The following is a 20724-nucleotide window of genomic DNA, read 5'->3' as shown; positions in this document are numbered from 1 at the left end:
CCCGGGGACCCAACCCGGACCGGTCCGCCCGTGCCCGTGCCCGGACCGGACCGTGCCCGTGCCACGGGTATGCACGGGTACACGGGCACACGGGCACGGGTATTAAACGGGCCGGACCCGGTTTTTTCGAAAAATGCCCGTGAGAACCCGGACCCCCGTACCCGTAACCCGTACCCGTGACGCCCGTGCCCGTGAGACCGTGCGCCTGTGCCCGTGAGCCCGTGGCAGAATTTTTTTTTTTGGGTCTAAATTTCGAAATTTGAACTCAAATTCTCCCCTCATTCCTCCCATGCCCCACATCCCCACTTTCTACCCGGACCCCTACCCATTTTTTTTTTTCAGTTTTTTTTTTTTTTTTTTTTAAAAAAAATTCAAATTTTAATCCCTCCAAACAAAATTATATAAATATACACTCATTCCTTACAAATTTTCACATCTCTCTCAATATTTTCATCTCTCATTCTCTCAATCTCAATCTCAATATTTTTATTATTCTCCAATTTTAATTTTATTGTTAAAAAATTTAACAAATACGCAAACACAAACACGCAAACGGAAAGGGAATTACGAAGGTATTCTCGAAGATTTTTCCACGAAATTAAAAAGGTAACATTAACTTTTGTTAGATTACATTTTGTTAGATTAAATTTTGCTAGATTAAATTTTGTTAGATTGAAATATTGAATGTTAGATTTATTTTTGTAGAAAAAATTTAGAATTTAAATTGAATGTTAGATTTAGTTTATGTTAGATTTATTGAATGTTAAGTAATTAGATTTGTTATATTTATTGAATGTTAGATTTATTAAATTTGTTAAGTAATTAGATTTATAAGATTTATTTTATGTTAGATTTGTTAAATTTATTTAGTTTATATTAGATTTGTTAGATGTGTAGTAATTATATTTGTTTTGAATATGTGATGTTAGATTTTATTTTTGAAATTCGGATTTATTTTTAATAGGTTAATAAAAGATGTTAGATTTATTTTGTTGAATATGTGAAGTAATTAGATTTGTTTTGAATAGGTTAGATTTTATTTTTGAAATTCGGATTTATTTTTAATAGGTTAAATAAAGATGTTAGATTTGTTTTTTTGAATATGTGAAGTAATTACACTTGTTTTGAATAGGTTATATTTTATATTTTGAAATTCGAATTTATTTTTAATAGGTTAAATAAAGATGTTAGATTTATTTTTTTGAATATATGAAGTAATTTGATTTGTTTTGAATAGGTTAGATTTTATTTTTGAAATTCGGATTTATTTTTAATAGGTTAATAAAAGATGTTAGATTTATTTTGTTGAATATGTGAAGTAATTAGATTTGTTATATTTATTGAATGTTAGATTTATTAAATTTGTTAAGTAATTAGATTTATAAGATTTATTTTATGTTAGATTTGTTAGATTTATTTAGTTTATATTAGATTTGTTAGATGTGTAGTAATTATATTTGTTTTGAATATGTGATGTTAGATTTTATTTTTGAAATTCGGATTTATTTTTAATAGGTTAATAAAAGATTTTAGATTTATTTTGTTGAATATGTGAAGTAATTAGATTTGTTTTGAATAGGTTAGATTTTATTTTTGAAATTCGGATTTATTTTTAATAGGTTAAATAAAGATGTTAGATTTATTTTTTTGAATATGTGAAGTAATTACACTTGTTTTGAATAGGTTATATTTTATATTTTGAAATTCGGATTTATTTTTAATAGGTTAAATAAAGATGTTAGATTTATTTTTTTGAATATGTGAAGTAATTTGATTTGTTTTGAATAGGTTAGATTTTATTTTTGAAATTCGGATTTATTTTTAATAGGTTAAATAAAGATGTTAGATTTTTTTTTTGAATATGTGAAGTAATTACACTTGTTTTGAATAGGTTATATTTTATATTTTGAAATTCGGATTTATTTTTAATAGGTTAAATAAAGATGTTAGATTTATTTTTTTGAATATGTGAAGTAATTTGATTTGTTTTGAATAGGTTAGATTTTATTTTTGAAATTCGGATTTATTTTTAATAGGTTAAATAAAGATGTTAGATTTTTTTTTTTAATATGTGAAGTAATTAGACTTGTTTTGAATAGGTTATATTTTATATTTTGAAATTCGGATTTATTTTTAATAGGTTAAATAAAGATGTTAGATTTAATTTTTATGGTTATTTTTTAAATTATAAATTTCTAAATATTTCAATTAGTTTTTAAATTATTCATTTTTACGAAAAATTACTAACAAAAAAAAGTTAGAACTCTGCCTATGTTATTTTACATAGCCGGTCCCAAGCCCGAAATAAAAGAGGAGGATAACTTTCATTTTTTAATCTATTGTTTTAAAATAAGAGCTTAATTATTTTTAAAATAATTGATTTAAGAAATTTTTGATTTAGATTTTATTATAACAAAAATTATTGAGTTCAAATATACAACCATGTCAAATGAGTTTAAATTGGTATGAATTTATATTTATAATTTATTGGTTTTCAAAAAAAAAAAAACAGAAAAAAAAAACAGCAAAAAAAAACAGCAAAATAAAACAGAAAAAAAAGCAAAAAAAACAGCAAAACAAAACAGAAAAAACAGAACAAAAAAAAAAAAAAACGAAAAAACAGAACAAAAAAAAAGAACGAAAAAAAAAACAGAACAAAAAAAAATAGAACCGAAAAACCGAACAGAAAAACTGAAAAAAAACAGAAACAAAAAACAGAAAAAAAAAAACAGAACCAAAAAAACAGAACCAAAAAAACAGAACAAAAAAACCGAAAAAAAAACCAAAAGAAAAAAACCAGAACAGAAAAACAGAAACAAAAAACAGAAAAAAAAAAAAAACCGGTCCGGACCCGGACCGGACCGGACCGCCCGGCCCCCGGTACCCGGACCGTCCTGCCCCCGAACCCGTGACAGGCACGGGTATTAAACGGGCAGGGCAGAATTTTTGAAAAAAAAACCCGTGACGCCCGGCCCGTTGTACCCGTGTGCCCGTGACGCCCGTGACCGTGGCTACCCGTGCCCGTGCCCGGGTTTTGCCCGGACCGCCCGGCCCGGCCCGTTTACCAATCACTAGTCCAGTAGCAATTACAATAAAATCTATGGGGGAAAAGAAAGCAACTGTACACTACACTACACAGCACAGAGCCAGAGAAAATCAGGTACATTTGGTTCACGTTTGAGCTTTAATTGCGTGACATGACCATTAACACGGGGCTTAAAAAAAAGGGTTTGACATTTTCTGATTTTCACATGGGGTTAAATTAAAAGAGAAGAAACAGCCAATTACAAGTAATACCAAAACTAAATCAAGAATAAAGAAACTGTGTAATTAATGGGTTTGAATTGATACTGTGGTTAAGCTATGGTTTTGTTTATTCTATTTAATTTGGATTAATTAGTGGGATACCTTTCCTTCTCTGATTCTCTCTATCTCTCATCTTTTCTTTTTCCTACTGTTACGCTGTACATTTTAGTGGCAGGGATGTATGCATGTAACATAACCCCTGTTTGGTTTCCACCTCTAGAATCATTTCATGTAGAATGTATTATGAAATCGAATTTTGTAATTTTCAGATATTTTATTTTTCCTTTGAACATATATCTTGTGCAATTTTTGTAAAAATAATTCATCTAGTCTTTGTACCAGTAATCAGTAACCTAACCGAAAATTCTACAAAATCATGTGTTCTCTAGCTTTCTACATTGTGAAGTGCTAATCACTCATTGTAGGGAATTAATTAAGTGGACTGTTCACCTTTATTTAACATAAATCGCACGCAAATTACATTTACACACATTATGACATTAATTAATTGCTTATTAAATTGAATTGCAAAATATTGCTCAAACCGACAGTTCTTGTAACTGGTCCTCTGAAGCAACAATGACCTACTTTATTTTATTTTTTCAAATGTGCCATCATTTTTTCTTAATTCATTTTTTGTTGTTGCAAATTGAAGTACTAATTGTTTCAACAACTGATTTTGCCGAAAGATTCAATTAGGAGCTATTTTGTGAAAAGATTAACAACAATATATGCAACAGAGAAAAAATAAATTTCACATAATGGAAAAATTCTATACATTCTTAAAGTGGTTAGTACTTAGCACTGATTATTTTTATGTCCTAATCACTTTAAACAATAACCAACTGTAAAATATTTTTTTAGTAATGAACAAGGTACAGTGTAATATTTTTTATTAAATGAAAAAGTAAAATAAAAATAAAAATTAAACTTAAAAGGTGTTTATTTAAAAAAATATATAAGTTTAATGAGCATATTCATGTTCATATCAAAGTATCAGCAGAATGAAAATAACATCCAAGAGCGTAATTTAAAATTTGAAACGCTAAACCTTCATCTTTCTTTCAAAAAAACCTAGATTAAATCGATCTACACCAATAGGAAAACCCTTGATCTCTAGTGCATAAAACTTGAAAACAATTATGTGCTCTTTAGTGTAATTTTCAAAAAGATTCCAAAGTACAAAAGTGGAACAAATGAAAAGACAGGTATCCAAATGACTGCAGAAAATACTTGAAGAAAAATATTATTATTTATTGATTAAGCATATTATTTGAAGAGTCAAATTCTCTTAGCTTAATAGGTTACTGCCCAAAAAGTTCAGAATTTAGGTGAAAAGGACCCCAAAAGGAGAATTCAGATGTAAAATCCTTTTCATATTTGGTTGTATATATTTAATTGGCCACTTGCATCAATTGGAACCGTTGGTGATATACATACACAAACAACCTTTTTGTGCTTACAATAGATACTGACACAAAGCCACTATAACACCATCTATAAGCAAAGGAATTTATTTCAATAAAATGTACAAGTGAGAGAGCAATTTCAAATCTCTTACAAATTTTAATACGGAACAAATCATGTTAAACTTTGTTAGTTGGTACCAAATCATTACACAGGAGTCTGGATATTTCTTTATTTAATTTTTTTTTAATTAGAGTGATTCTTTTTTCTCTTTTGACAATCAGCGACAGCTCTACTTTTAAGCATATTTTGAATAAAAGACAAGATAAAAGAAAGGATTTATTCGCACACTTGTTTTTGTTCAAATTTTGATAATAAATAAACAAAACCATTGTTGTCACCAAAACCAGGACTTTGACTTTTCAACATTTTATGTCATATAATAACTAATCAACTATACTGCGAAAAGATATCATTTCACACTACAACTATGTTAGATCATTCAGACATCAATTTAATGTAGAAAAATTCTCACTGGTAATTAAATTGCTCAAGAGATATTGAATTTGCTTGAGAGAACGGTAAATGTAAATATTTCAACAGAGCAGTTTAATTTGGCTTCATGCAGCACGCAGCATTAAGTCAAAACTGTTCTGTTAAAAATATTATCTTAAATTTAGTGCCAGTTTTATTTTGGGAATCTGTTTGCTATATAAGAAGATACCAGGAACAGTACATGGAAATGAATAATCTTACAACGTGCCATTCCACCAAGAGAAGTGGAAAGAAACAGAGAACCTGCTGCTGGAATTTGAGAGGAGAAGCAAACATGTACTGTGACATAAATATAATTAAAGACAGAAGGTGTCATTCATTTAATTTGACTTGTCAAATAATATTTAAAAACTGGCTTCATGTTTCTAAGATGGAGAATTGGGTGCCACATGTCAGGAATTGTATTAGGTTTGGTAATTAATTAATTAGTGAATGGAGGGCAACTATCAATGTTTCATGAAAGGATTATATATTTAATTTTTTTTATATATGTGCTAGCAAGAACCAAGTAAAAGAAATATAATTTTGCATTACATATAATCATATGCATTTGATACACATGGAAATGTACTTGGGTTTGTCCGTCTTCATCTTAGCAAATTATAATATATGATCTGAAACTTAGTAGCATCAAAGATATGCTTAGATACTGAGTTGCCCAATCACAAGAGAATTTTGTTTAAAAGTATAAAGGTAATTTAGGAATATCTCAAGATTTCATATTTTATTGGAATATGCAGCTCAACATGCTTGATGCATTCTAAGTTGTATCTTTTTATTTATTTATTTATGAACGACCAAATTATATGTGTATTTTATTATTTGAGATTTGCTAATACCATTCTGACTTCAATTAAAAGTTTGAAAAAAAAGAATAATACAATGCAGTCGGACGGATAGGGTACCGCCAAGTGATTAATCGAGAATAATCGGGAATAATCAGCTATAATCGGAAATAATCGGTCAATTAGTCAAAAAATTCATGACGAATTGATCACCGTCAACAACTAATTGGGCAATTAATCAGTCTAAATGGACATTTTTTACAACACTGGAAAATATACATCAACTAATAATTTAATTAAAACCTTCCATGTCCTTTTTTTTCAGTGAAGCTGAAACTGGAAAAGTTTGGATAACTTCTGCTCAAATTGTTCTAAATTCGGATGAGATTCTTAATTATTAGTGAATGTTTAAAGGTGAGGGATTGGATTCTCATTTTTTATCTTAAAAAATAGTTAAATAGTTATGCACGAATCCTTACATCAAATGAAAGCTCTATTTTCAACTTTTTCTTAAGAAAATTCTGCTCAAATCTCGTAAAACTTGAAATCCTTAACATTGAACTTAAATTATTTAGGACTAAGAAAGAAATGAATATTTATTTCTGAAATCCGCCAAACAACTGTATAATTATTTATAAATGAAATAGGGATAATTATTAAATATACAAAAAAATGATGCATATACAAATCTGAATAATTTATAGTCATATTAGAGTATTAGCTAGGTGGTGATGGAGATATAATAAAACAAATTTAAAAAAAATAATATGAAGGACGAAGTGCTATAGCTGAATGCCTTCCTTTTGGTTTAAACAGAGCAGTTAGAAACGTTAGAACTCCTAAACTTTGGTTATATAAATGGATAAATAAATGTTCTTTACTCATCAGTTATGGTTTAAGGATATTAATGTAATTAGACTTGCAGTTGGTAAAGATACCCCACTCTCCTTTGAGAGATGTGGGTTCGATTCTAGCCAAAGGCTGGAAGATGTGTGAGTGTGGGGCCTACGGGCATATCTCAAAAAAAAAAAAAAAAAGACCTCGCTTCCAAAATAGTGTCGGTTATGGATATCCGAATTTCCTATTAACCTCAGATCTTTTTTCTTTTTTTAAAGACTTCTCATATTTCATATTTTGTATACTTGCATATATTATTTGCTATTAAGTATTAATATATGCAAGTCATCAATATTGAAATTTCAAAGTTTATGTTGTACATTTATTGATAGTATCAATATTACAAGTTATCTAAATAGGTATCCATATCCATGATACCATATTGCCATTGGTGTGTATATAATTTTAAATTTAGGCAGTCGTTTAGCATTCATATATCCGTATTTGTTCACCAAATGGAATCCAGAGATGGATATAAGTTTAGCATTATTAGATCCGAATCCAGACCATTTTAACCCCTTATTACAGTGTTTATTAATCAGGTACTAATCTTGTCATGAATTACCGTACAGCAGAAGAATTGTTAGAAAATAGTAAACAAAAAGTTATTAAACAATTTCTCCAATGGAAAAAATAACTGTTTTTAAAAGCACAAATATAGTTCCTGACGGAGATCAAGGGATTTAGATAGTGTCTTTTGTCTAACCATAATAAAAATTTATTCAAAGCGCTACCTTTTTTTGCCTTTGATGTTTTATTTGTGTCTTCAAGGTTTTATTTCTAAGGTCCAAAAGAAAACAATAGTTGTTTTCCTTTAACAAGTGATATAATACAAAGAGAAATTTATATCAAAATTACAGAACAAAAAAAAACATTAATTGAACGATCACTCTTGCAGAGTCAATCCAACTACTCCTGCACCATTAATAAAATCGAAGTACAAAGTCAATGTAAAATCCACTGAATACTCTGAAATATAGCATTTTACCAATGTAGATGACTCCCATTTGGGTGGATGCCAAGATAGCATGAAATCGACAACGGGCTACATTTACATGCTGCGGCTTAATTTAAGGGAGGGAGTGTGTAATGATCCAAATAATTTTGTAGTTGTTGTTTTCATAGTTTTGGTAATTTTCGAAAAATAAGGAAAACAATTGCATAAGTGGAACAACCAATAGGTTTGGCCATTTGGGTCTTGCACGAGTTTTTGGTGGAATATAAATTTGAATTTTAACTTTACTCCTGTTAATAAATCATTTGTCTCCTAGAGTAATGCAAAAGTTATGTTCAAGTAGGAATTAATAAGTAATTTATATTCTTTTAGCAGCAAATGCATTACATGTTTGACCAAAATAATGGACATTTATTTCAAAATTAACCCAAAACAACAAAACATATTATTTTCTCGAGAAGAAAACTCTAGGACAAATGATTTGTATGACTTAACTGCTCCTTTAGTAAAGTTTTTATATTAAAATAACCGTAAAATATGTAGATAGGAAGGCAAACATGAAAATACTAGGTGTATTGCATATATAATAGTATAATTGCAATTTGAAAAAAAAGAAAATGATACAAAAATAAGGTAGTTCGGAGTATTGGGTTACATGCTGGTGAATTAGTACTAGTCAGTACAAGTACAGCAGTCAACAAAATAAATTTAGTATTTGATGTCAGCAATACTGAGTAGGACCAGTATTTATATACCCACCCTGGATTTATCCATACAAGTTACATATTGATTTTTTTTTTTTTTTTTTTGCTTCTCTTTATTTGATTGTGTTCAATTGGATTCTCATGTCTCAAACCTAACATTGGCATGTACGATCCAGCCTCAGTAAAACCAAAGATGCATCAATTAATATGTAATCCACTTGTGATAAAAATAATTGTAAGTACTACTCTCCGGATAAACTATAGAAACTAGCTAATCCATTTACAAATAGATATTGAACATAAATTAAATAAACTTACCACAAGCCAATCTCCCTCCAGCATTTCCAGTGGTAAGGCTCAGTTCATGACCTCCTGTCAAAGAATATGGTCCCTTAAAGATCAGACCTAATATTTAATAGAGAAAAATTCACTAATTTGTTTACTAATTTGAAGTATTACCTTTACCCAGATCATCCTTTAGCTCATGAACCACAAATGCCCTTATCACCGAATTTGGGCCACTTAATGGAATCTTAATCAAATTATAAACTATTATTAAATGATTATCACTGTAATAAAGGGTAGAACTCACCACATTGACCAATTAATTAGTAATACCTGATTGTCAACAATGGTTGCTTCGGCAACTCCTACAGAAAGGAAGACAAAATTAAAGAACATTCCAGATCAAAATAAGTTGTCTTTAAATTTATTCATACCTTCAGAATTAGCAATGATATTTCCCAGATCACCAGCATGACGAATTTCATCCTCCGGAGCACCATGTTTCATTTTTTTTGGGTTGAAATGAGGCCCTACATACACTTTATCATATCAATAATACTTGTATAAATCCAGTTTTAAAACTTCAACAAAAGTATACAGAGCCAAATATGTGAAGTATAAATTGGTGTCATTGAACTACCATGCGACTTTCTAGTACCAGTAAAAGCGGGTCATTGTATTACGTTTTTGGTTTTGGTAGAACAAGAATAAATAATTTAATTTTCAGTATTTTTACAGGCAAAAGTCCTAACATAAGTGAAATGACACAAGTATAGTTTATGAATTGCCTAAATTTTTTTTTCCTGAGACATTTGGTGCATAATCACATGATTGAGAAGAAATTGAGAATAGGTAACAAATGAGGACAAATTGATAAAAAAAAAATTGTGCACCTTGGCAAAGATACCTGTTGATATGCAGCCATTTGTGGTGTCACCATACTCATGCTGAAATATTTATGAAGAATGATTAAGTGCACTAAAAACAACACAAAATAGAAGAAGTAGACAATGTGAATCAAGCACTTACAAGGTGGAACCCATGGGGCCCAGGAGTTAGCCCAGTGACCTGGACTTTCACTGTTGTAGGACCTACAAGAAGAGAGCACAAAAAGAAAACACAACCATTGAGTATAGAACAAAAAAATTCATTCACCATTCAATTAATCTCTTGAACATGTGATTTTCGATGATTCAATTTTGCTCCTATGAATTAATAATAAAACAAGAGCATGTCCAGTTCTCAATAAGTACACCACCCGGCATATAAAACTAAGGCCACATGACCACACTGTCCTACCAGGCAAACTAAAAATCAACCTCTGTTCATACCCACTATTATTTCATTTTTTTTTTTTCTCTTTTCTTTGTTCAAGTGCATGCACAACCGTCTCAAAATCTTTAAAAAATAACATATACATAACACAATTTGATAATTATTCATCTATATAAGAGAAAGTCTCTATTGTTGCAGTGGAGTATGTAAAGTTTCAGAACCACCAAAAACATGCGAATGCCTCAGCATCCGCAGATATCAGTTTGTCTTGTGAAACAGTCTTTTTAATTGAACACTGAGTTGTCAGTGGAGGTGAAGCAAAAAAAAAAAAAGTATGTTAATGCATCTTTCAATGGGGTATGAGGCCCACAACTAGATAGCCACTTGAGATCATTCTCTTAACTTGTTCACAAATGTTCCCAATTTACTATTTTATATTTTCTTCCCAGAAAAGTTACGGTGCATGGTTATGATTCATGGCTGTGATTGATCCTTTGGTAATTTCAGATTCTTCTTCCTTATTTGGTAATTGTCAGTATATTCAGGTGGAATTCCTAGAAAACAGAAATCCTTCTATGCATTTGTTTCTAGTTGTGCTGACGAAGTACTCACGAATTGCTTGCTAAACCCTTCAGGTCTCATCAAACAATCCTAACTGATAGTGCTAACCATAGTGGCTCTCCTTATCATATGCGCAATTATCCGATTAAAGCATCCCATAATACGAGAGAGAGAGAGAGAGAGAGAGAGAGAGAGGCACCATCGGATATTTGTAGAAGAGTGACGACGCCATGGACCTGAGAGTTTCCTTTGAGCACAGCCACGGCCTTCTTGGCAGTAGCGGCGGTGGCGGAGAAATTGAAGGAAGAGGAAGGGAGGGGAGGTTGTGGATGAGCCGAGAGAGTCGACTGGAGGTGCTGGAGCCGCCGGATTGCTCCCGCCTGAGTATCCATCCCCGTCTCCAGTTTTCGCCAAATGGAGAGAGAAATTGAGGCGCTTTTCGTGGCGCGGTGAGCCGGTGAGCCCACCACACAAGTGAGGCACTGAGGTTAGATAAGTGGTATTCATATCACCTGAGGTAACATAATATTTCTGTTTAAATCTGGACCGTTCAATCAGATACCGCCCGAATATTGAAGCATCCTGTGCATCTACCTCGGACCGAATTGGCTCTGATTCTGATCGGACGGTCAGGATCTTAACAAAAATATCATGTTACCTCAGTGGATAAGTATTTAGAAAAGTAGACTAAAGCGCCAGGAGTGAGTATCGCAGGGATAGAATACTATACTCCCACCGAGCCAAAATTCGGTGACATTGGGATTATAGGGGTCCGTTTTGAGATTCGTGCTAGATAAAAACGGACGAATCAAGATCTCATTCTACACGGTCAGGTATTGCACTGGATTGTATTCAATGCGCCGGAGGTTTGTTTTTAGTCTTTTACATGTTCATGAATGTTCCCGGTGTATGATTTACAGGTCTCGACTCTCGATGATAGATGATTTAAATGAGAGAAGCATGATACAAGAATTATCTGATCAAAATAAACAAAGAGGAACTGAATGTCTGAATCGGATGTATGATAGCAAGTAAATGGGGCACATTTAAAATATATTGAAACCTAACACTCTTTATGGAATATCAATTTGCGCTGTGTATTGAACTATTGATGGTCTTCTCACCTAACAAATATCAAATTGCGCTGTGTATACGTGTTTAAATATAGTATTATATCATGGACAATATATGTTTATTTATTATACATTAATTACAAACTACGATAGTGTTGAATATAATTTTAATGAAAATAACATTTGTAATAGACAGATGTTAAACTTGTCCGTGGTTTGCTTAAATCGGGATTAGAAATTAATCTAGCACGATTGTTTGGCAGGAATCAGAAACAGGGAATGGGATGTCGAATTAGCCCACAGTTTTCGTCTCGTTCATACATGCATCTCTTATAATTGGTTTAGCTGAGGTCATATCTTGACCAGCCTTTTCTAACTCCCATAGTCCCATCTCACCACCTCCACTCAATATTGGTGCACATGGACAGTGAAAAATATTTATGTAAGAATAAAATTATTTTAATTAAAAGAACAGTAGTCGGTCTAACTTTGTGCTTTCAAATATTATTAATGTTGTTTGAATTTTTTTACTTGAAATAGCGTTAGTTAAGAAACTGGGTTTTACAATTTCTTCTTAATAATAAAAACACTTGTATATTACACTATTAGAAATAAATTTTAAAGTTATGTCAAGGATAAATACTTTTTTAGATGCAGATAAAATATACATGACATAAAGTGCAAGAATATTTAACAAAAATACAACAAACACATAATTTTTGAGGGGAGGGTTCAAATGCCTCCATTTTTTTTGTCTCCATCATGCCTTCATTTTTAAAAATTTTAATAACTCAAAATTTAAATCTTAAAATTCAAAATAAGACCGTTAAATGTGATCTACATCATTTTATGTATGCACGTGTAAAAAATTATGGCATTTTAACTTTGTTCTGGTTATCATCTTGAGCTTATAAAAATGTATATTAATGTGGATAATTTCTAAGCGTTGATTTTTTAACTTATTGATTCACATAAAAGAAAAATCAAAATGTGATAATTTTTTTATGAACACAGAGAAAATAACATAGATCACATCTAACGGTTTTATTTTGACGTTTAAGTTTTAAACTTTGAGTTATTTAAGTTTTTAAAAATAAAAACACGGTGGAGGCATTTGAACCCTCCTCATTTTTTTAATCCTACATTTTTTTTACCAACACAATGATTCAAGCATGGAACAGAAGAAAATTTTAACCGTCCCGAACCAGGGATATAAAACAGAGCCGCATTCCTCAACTTGATTATTCCGCTGGAAGGCCGTGTAGGTTCTATCTCAATGCAAGAAAAATAAAGGAAAAAAAAAGACTAGCAAATAACCATTTTTCTTTCTACACTGAGCAATTGATTCATCAAACTAATATTAAAGTACATAATAATGCATGGAATTTTGCATTCTGGCCTCTTAACATGTGATATGATCCCGTACACCCAAGCATGAATCTTCATTGTGTGCTAGCGTGGTGATGTAAATCTGATAGTGCAACCAGACCCAAGCATGAATCTTCATTGTGTGCTAGCTTGGTGATGTAAATCTGATAGTGCAACCGAACCGTAAGCTCATTTAACTTTAGGAAAGCACAAGCACCATAATAATTGAAATTTAATCAGCAAAACTTGTATCAGTGATCTGGTCCAAGTAGTTCACTCCAATAAACAAAGTATACCTGGTTAGAAATACAATGTCAATGGAAATATTTGTTTGGACATCTATTTTACATGAGATGAAGCTAGACAAGGACCACAAATCAAATGGTGTATACCAAAGAATCAATAGTTGGCGTATAGTGCCTTATATTCATTGAACAACCACAAATTAAGATTGAAAACAAACTGAAACAAACTGAAGCAGTATATTATTAATAGTCTGAGGGACTCCACAACAATACGCCAGTAGTTTGATTAAGGAGATGCAGCATTTTTTATGGTATTGTCTTTAAAAGAAAAATCCATTAAAATTTAAAAAGAAAAATCACAACAAAATGAATCTTCTTACCTTATCATGAACAATTGATATGCTCACCCAGTGCCCTTTTAAAACTGCAATATCGCAATATCCAAATGCATGCCCGACCAACTGAAACATTAGAATAAAAATAAAATAATCATTCATGATGATAATCTCAAATTTTACATGTGCATAGCATGCGACGTTGAAACTCGTGCTCCCTACAACCAAGAGGACCTCAAGACATGTACTCCAATAAAACCAGGAATTATCTATACCGAGAGTCCCAATTTTTTTTTATTCTTTCTTTCTCTAACACAGAGAAACTGTGAGATGGTAGTCTGGGAACCTTCTGAGAAAATAAGAAAATGTGAGGCATGGATGATATTTCTCATCCTTTTTGATATTTCACATGTATTACAAAGGTGTGCACATAAGCAATTAACCTCACCTTTGGCACATTACAGCAGGTCTGGTTAACATTAATTCCTTCTAGAAACCCACTTCACACTCAAATTTTATTAATTTCACACCACAGCAGGGAAATTCCCAATCGAGATGAGTTGCAAGGCAGTTCCTTCGACCAGCCATGCAGTGCGCTCCGGATGATGGTCTAATGGGTTAAGCGGGTACAGACTACCACTATCCATCTCAACACCATAAATGAATGGAAGCTTCAGTGTGAGAAAGCTATCGGGCGGTAACATAACCCTAGACCCAAACCCAAATCTTGACTGCTGCTCTCGGTTTGCAACCGACTCCGGCAAGCACGAGTCCTGAAAATGACAAATAAAGGTTTCTTTACAAAAGGAACAGAAAACACCAAGAGATTGCCTGTTAAGAAAAAAACAATTAATTATGCAAACTTATGGTCCACATTTTTTGTCTGGTTTAAATTATAAAAAAACATCCTAGGTTGCACTTATGGAAATGTAACTAATGGAAATACTTTTAAAATTCTTGTTAATCTCAAGGATCGGACAAGAATTGGGAGGATTATCTTTTAAATCTGCCAATTTTTATCAAATTAAATAATGCACTAGGAAATTAAACGCAAAAAAACGTAGTGGCACAAAAACAAAAGGTACGTCTAAAAAATCTCAATTTACTAGCGAAATATTCTACAGTAACATGAACCTGCACATACCTTAAATTGAACAACAGGACAGGTGGCGAGTAGCACAGGAAATGACGGTGTCACCTGCATGCATGTAAGAAGTGAATCTGATTGTGCCCACTGTGTCACAAAGTTAAGTTCAAGGACTGGCTGAAATCAACCGGGTTATGAAAACTAGGATGTAAAGCAGAGATGAAAATGTCAATGCTGCACCAGTTTGTACGGATAGAAACATGAACTAATGGGGTACAATAGCATTCTTCACCATTAAAATTAAAGTTGTATAAATTTAATCTAATCCTTTTTTCATCTTTTTAACTTACAATAAAAATTCGCTGAAGCTGTGAGGTGGTACCGGCAAATTTGACCTGCTGTGAGGTCTGCTTCTCAGATCGACCACAGTGGGGGCAGTTCATAAATATTGGTAATTTCCGGTTCAATAGAGAAAATGCTCTCCCCCCATCTTTATACTTTTCATTTTCATTAGCAATACCGGACATATGAACAGGTTGGTTACTGCGCTTTACTGATACGTCCTTCATTTTGTTTGCCTTTGTTGTGCTACTCAGCAGCACTTTTGTTGGAAAACCCTTCTTATTCCCTAGGTTTTTTTCCTGACTCTTCTCAGAGAGAAATGGCAAGTCAAGGCCTTTTAAGTGCTTTTCAGATAGCAAGAATCTGTGGCCATGAGGACACTCGTGCTCAAAACCAACACGCACTATAAACTCTCGCATGGATTTATTCTCTTTGGTTCCCTCATCTTTGTTAATTACAGGAACATCATTGTTAATTATCTGAGCATCTCCAGAATAGATTTTGTTTTCATTCTTAACTTCATTTCGAGGACTGCTAGACTTGCTTTGTTTTGTGTCCTTATGGCTAATACTGGGTTTCAAGTGCATTTTTTGGAGAGCAGGGAACTCAGAATCAGTCATCACTGTACCAGCCACAACTTCAGAAAAGGGCTTCTTTGTGGTAGAACTCAGAAAATCTTTGCCGGAATTGATTCCCAAATCAGATGCAACTTGTTTCTTACTAGCTTCTTTAATCATTTCGGAGCATTTTACTGATGAGGATTGATCATTTGTATCACTGTCTGAGGTGTTTTTAATCTTCCATTGAAAGAGATACTTCTCTCTAGTGCAAAAGCCCATTTGTAATAAACCCTTTTCAGGTTTATAATACCCTGCACCACCAACCCGCATCAACCGCCAGGCACAGGCCATAACTGTACTAACACCATCGGCAACGGGTATTTCAACTGTCGGTAAGAGACCCTCACACTTGGGCAACAAACAGAATTTCACATTAGCAGTCTCAATATCAAATGGGTCATCTCTCAGTGCCCTAGACCGCCCGCATGCACATGCAAGCAAAAAGTAATAACCACTACAATGTTCTCTTCTAATAACCGAATCGTCCATATTGTGTCTTTGGAGCATGCATGGTTTTCCTGCCAAGCTAGAAATATCACACTGTTGCCTCCCGTTTTCCCATATTGAGTTGCACTCTTTCTCCAACTTAATCATGAAGGAACTTACAGCAGGTCCTTTAACAGCTGCTTGGAAAGCTTCCAGTGCCTTAGTCAGATGCTCCTTGTGTGTGCAGGTGCGGTAAAATGATGGCAAATCCCGCAAGTACACTTCCCTTGCATTTGGAAGTTCACTTTCACACCACGAAATGGAAAATTTTGTATTGACACTCGTACCTTTTTCCAAGCAAGATAACGCTGCCATTATATTATTACTGTTGTCACTTTCACCTTCAGTAAAATTGATTTTTAGAGAAGTTAATGAATTTAGGATTGATGTGCTTGCTGACAGCCATTTATCAAGGGACGGTAACTCAATACCCGTAACAGGTTTTACAGCAGCTGATGATGTTACAGCTGCAATAGCAGCAGCCGCCACCGTACCCACACCAGACATTGAATTAGAACCTGAGTTACCAGCAGCTCCACCTCCACGACCTCTCAGCATCTCTGATTGCCGGAAAATGAAATCCCGTATAACTTGCACCTCCTCATTATTCGTAAAATGGCTTGTATTCTCATTAGTTAAAAAATCAAAAGCTAGTTTGGATGACAATGCCGTTTCAATAAGGCCAGTAAGGAAATTCAGTGGTTCACCTCTCCGATTAGTTGGCCGGTCTATAAGAGTGACGACCCTAGATGCATCAAGTGAGAACAGGGGCACGTAACTTGACTTACCAGTAACTCGCAAACTGAGATGCAGCTTCTTCATCAGGAACCGCAGTTGCGTTTCTAAGGATGCAGTTAACCGTTTCCTAAAGGCACTGTCGTTTTTTCCAAAGGTAGCATTGTCAGTAGTTGACAATGATGCATCAGAAAAATTGTCTTGTAAGGCAAAAAGGATTACAGGTGATGATTGACCCGCAGAAGCCGACAGGTTAGAACTGGTAACTGACAGATGGGGACCACGTTGGACCAATTGCGGCAATGATGTATTTGCATGAGTGGTGGCAGGTGAAGGGTCTGAAATAGAATTTGATTTTGGATTTTCTTCAAACTTGATAGATTGTGACAGTGCTTGTTTTGAGGTTTGCAAAAGTCGAAATCTCTTCAACATTTGAGGGTCAAATCGTTGCCCATCGTGTAGAAAAATGATAACATGGCAAACCTGCAAACAAACACAAGAGCATTGATTCAGCTCACAAATTGCAAAGTGTGAATTGATATTATGACAACATGCAGTATCTATAAAGCATGCTGAAAGAAAGAAATATAAATATGGTAGATTTAAAGTCTATGCTACAATTCTAAGCAACTTGATGCCTTATTTTGTAATATTAAGATTCATTATTTTTCATCCAGTCTGTCTTCTTCTTCAAAGCCTTTATTCCGAAACAAGTTGGGGTAGGCTAGAAATGAACCACAACCGGAATCAGCAACACAGGGACTTCCCAGGTTGTCACCCATCCTAGTACCACTTCTGCCCAATTCGTGAGGGTTTCATTTCCATAAAGAGGCTGTTTTTTTTTTACCGCTGGCTCGTCAAGCCTATCACGAACCCTCCTTTTTTCAGGCTTGGGACAGGCTGTGTAGAAACTACAATAGGCTCACTTTAAGCATGCAAGTGCTGCAAATAAGATTGTGATCCATAAGGTGGGTTTTTAACTTACTGTTCCAAAGTATATCACCAATATCTCTTATTGAAACAAAAGCTTGTGAAAGTAATTATTATTGATGCTACTATATACCACAGCAAAGGTTTAAATAGTGTTTATCGCGTCATAGCGGAACGGCTAAAAAATGACGCCATGTCCATATTACGCCGCTATAGTGTGCTATAGCGCGCTATTTAGAACCCTGTATCACAGTTTATTGATTTTGTATTTTACACATCCATTAAATTATAAAATTGACTTTCGCTAATAACCTGATCAATTCATTGTGAATTTGTCAGCAACCTCTAGAGTTGATGCTGATGAGGCAATTCATGGACCTTGTCATTTAAAGAAATAGCAATCAGACAACCGTTAAGCCGAATGAAAGAGGAAATATAGGAACTCACAGAGAACATGAACAGCATTCCTTTAAGATCCTCGAGTTCAGAATCCTCCAACTCGGGCACAAGCCCGTTAACCCAGTCGCTTGAACCAGACAGCATGCGAGGCCCCAACGGAGACAGAGAAGAAGAGAACTGGAGAAACACGATGTCCTTCTCAGCATCGAAGTGATAACTAACCTTCCGATTCTTGAACCAATCGGATCCATTGGGTCCAAGTAAGTCTCTGTCAAGTCGACCCGACCCGAAAATGTTAGAATCAATGATCCGGTTTATGAGCTGGGACAGATCAGTAGAGGAGCTACTCCCGACAAACCCGACAGCCACGATTCCGTCATGGGGCGAACCCGTGGCGGGAGGAGAGGGTGTGAAGGAGGGGATAGATAGAGAGGGAGAAGAGGTAGAAGTAGTGGAGGGAAGTGGGGCCCGGGAAAGGACGCGCACGGAGGGTCCAACCGATGGGTTCATCGGCGGTGGCGGCGCTAGTAACTGTGGCACAGGCGAAAGTCTGAGATGATGAGATGATGAGCAGGCTTTTACATTTAAACCCCGAGAAAGTTACATTAACATCAAACCATTCGACTGAGGAGTAGGTCCGATGGGCTTCGGACCTATATTAGGTTGGATGGGCTTCGTTACCGTTCGATTAAATTATCGATCTGTGTGCTCTGCTTCCATATTCGTGTGTTCTCGCATCAATTTCGTGCACGCGGATCTTGAACGAAAGTGCACGGTTTCAGAGCCCGTCGGACCTACTCCGTTCTCTGACCAGATATAAGAGTTACATCATAATATCGTAAAACTCAAATTTTCAGTTTGACATCACATCAATGATACGGACCATCCGGCGCGTATTTAAAACTGTCCGTTCATTATTTATGTTTTATAAGTTTTTATATCACTAGTCAAGTGCCCGTGCGTTGCAACGGGGATTGAAATATTACTTTGATTATTATTTTAAATGTGATTAATTTAAGAATTGATTGCATATTCATGTATTAGTTAATAATAAAAACAAACAAGAACTTTAGTATTTCATCCTAAAATTATCCAAAATAATTACATACTTTAAAATTACATCACATCCAAGATTTTTTTTTTCTTGTAAGCAATTCTCACCCGCTTTCAATTACAAATGATATTAAATACAAAAAACTTATCCAAATTCAAAGTATTGCCTCAAAATACAAATAAACCAGATTGAAGTCAGATATGGATCCTGAGACCTAATGTACTTCATGACAGCCTTCACTTTCTTGCAAGATTCCTATGAATCAAGAAAGAAGTTATATATATATATTTGTCATCAAAGCATTCAAGTTAATTTATACAAAATAATACCATATTACATTGGAGCAACCATAGTAATAAAAACTAAGTACCAGTATGCAACTCAAATTCCTTGACCGTGTGGCAGCTTCCCCATAAGCTAACCCATCATTCCAGGAAAAAACCTCACTCATAGCATCGACAGGGACATCTGCAGCTCATTCTGGCCCCACCTCCTTCGTGAAGAGCCAGATCTCGATGCCAGATCTATTTTTTTCTGAAAAAATGTTGCCTTTTTAATAAAGTACAGCAGTCTATAAAGCATAGATTGTTGTGGACCTAAGGCTGAATTCTCAAAATGAAATTTTCATAAGTTTTTCTAGTTCTTTTTAGAAAAATTTCCATATATCAGAAATTACGAATATATATTATTCATTAAACTTCACATAGATTACCCAACAACAGAGAACATCAAAGGAATAATATTTAAATTGAATTGGATTCAATCAGAATAGGTGAACTGAAATTGCCCAAAATGTCAATGCAAGTTCATATACCTGAACTCATAGTTGGAGACGTGAAAACTCCTAATTTAGAGCTTGTTGGGCTTCTAATTGGAGGTGTGAAGACTCCCAATTCCAATTTCATAGGGCTTCCAACTGAGAAGTTTTTGAAGCTATTAGATAAACCTTAACTTATCATGAACTTGGAAAAAAATATCAATCAAATTAGCTAAGATATAATAGTATGTAGACTAATTTTGCCACCAATTCATGAAATTAATATAAAATTACTTAAGAAAATGTGTCAATTGTTGTATATATGAGGATGAACGCAGCATTGGGACCAAAAAAATAACCAGACAAATGAAAAAAAAAAAACTCAAATTCACAGTTCCATTGATAAATTCAAACTGAATCAAATTATTTGAAATCATCCATCGGATAATGTTCTGTACGTATCCACCTGAAGTTGGTACGTATCATCCACCTAAAACAATCTCTGGTACTGACAGAACTGGTACAACCGTACAACAAAAGTTGTTAACTTTACCAGTTCTGAT

The 20724-nt window shown here is 33.8% G+C and overlaps 2 protein-coding genes across 4 annotated transcripts; both read right to left on the bottom strand.

The window, feature by feature from the left end:
* Positions 1-7638: 7638 nt before the first annotated feature.
* On the bottom strand, positions 7639-11200 carry LOC144543710 (superoxide dismutase [Cu-Zn], chloroplastic-like). 2 transcript variants are annotated; one of them, XM_078292075.1, is made up of 8 exons: positions 10930-11200; positions 9924-9985; positions 9802-9841; positions 9329-9424; positions 9228-9259; positions 9069-9141; positions 8928-8981; positions 7639-7865 (listed from the first exon to the last, which is right to left on the bottom strand). In XM_078292075.1, the coding sequence occupies exons 1-8, from the start codon at positions 11120-11122 to the stop codon at positions 7837-7839; spliced, it is 579 nt and encodes a 192-aa protein (XP_078148201.1). In that variant the 5' UTR covers positions 11123-11200; the 3' UTR covers positions 7639-7836. The 2 variants fall into 2 exon arrangements, with proteins under 2 accessions (XP_078148201.1, XP_078148200.1); XM_078292074.1 differs by lacking the exon at positions 7639-7865 and adding an exon at positions 8702-8786.
* Positions 11201-13119: 1919 nt separating this feature from the next.
* On the bottom strand, positions 13120-18960 carry LOC144543592 (uncharacterized). 2 transcript variants are annotated; one of them, XM_078291913.1, is made up of 6 exons: positions 18399-18960; positions 15189-17504; positions 14896-14949; positions 14200-14524; positions 13797-13877; positions 13120-13467 (listed from the first exon to the last, which is right to left on the bottom strand). In XM_078291913.1, exons 1-4 carry the CDS (start codon positions 18858-18860, stop codon positions 14276-14278), a joined length of 3081 nt encoding a protein of 1026 aa, XP_078148039.1. In that variant the 5' UTR covers positions 18861-18960; the 3' UTR covers positions 13120-13467; positions 13797-13877; positions 14200-14275. The 2 variants fall into 2 exon arrangements, with proteins under 2 accessions (XP_078148039.1, XP_078148040.1); XM_078291914.1 differs by having other exon boundaries at positions 13120-13335.
* Between the last annotated feature and the right edge of the window lie 1764 nt (positions 18961-20724).

The sequence above is a fragment of the Carex rostrata genome, chromosome 25 (assembly GCF_964058835.1).
Source record: "Carex rostrata chromosome 25, lpCarRost1.2, whole genome shotgun sequence".
Classification (NCBI taxonomy): Eukaryota; Viridiplantae; Streptophyta; class Magnoliopsida; order Poales; family Cyperaceae; genus Carex; species Carex rostrata.
Note: the sequence above shows the minus strand (reverse complement) of the source record. Positions and strands in the feature narration are given on the sequence as shown.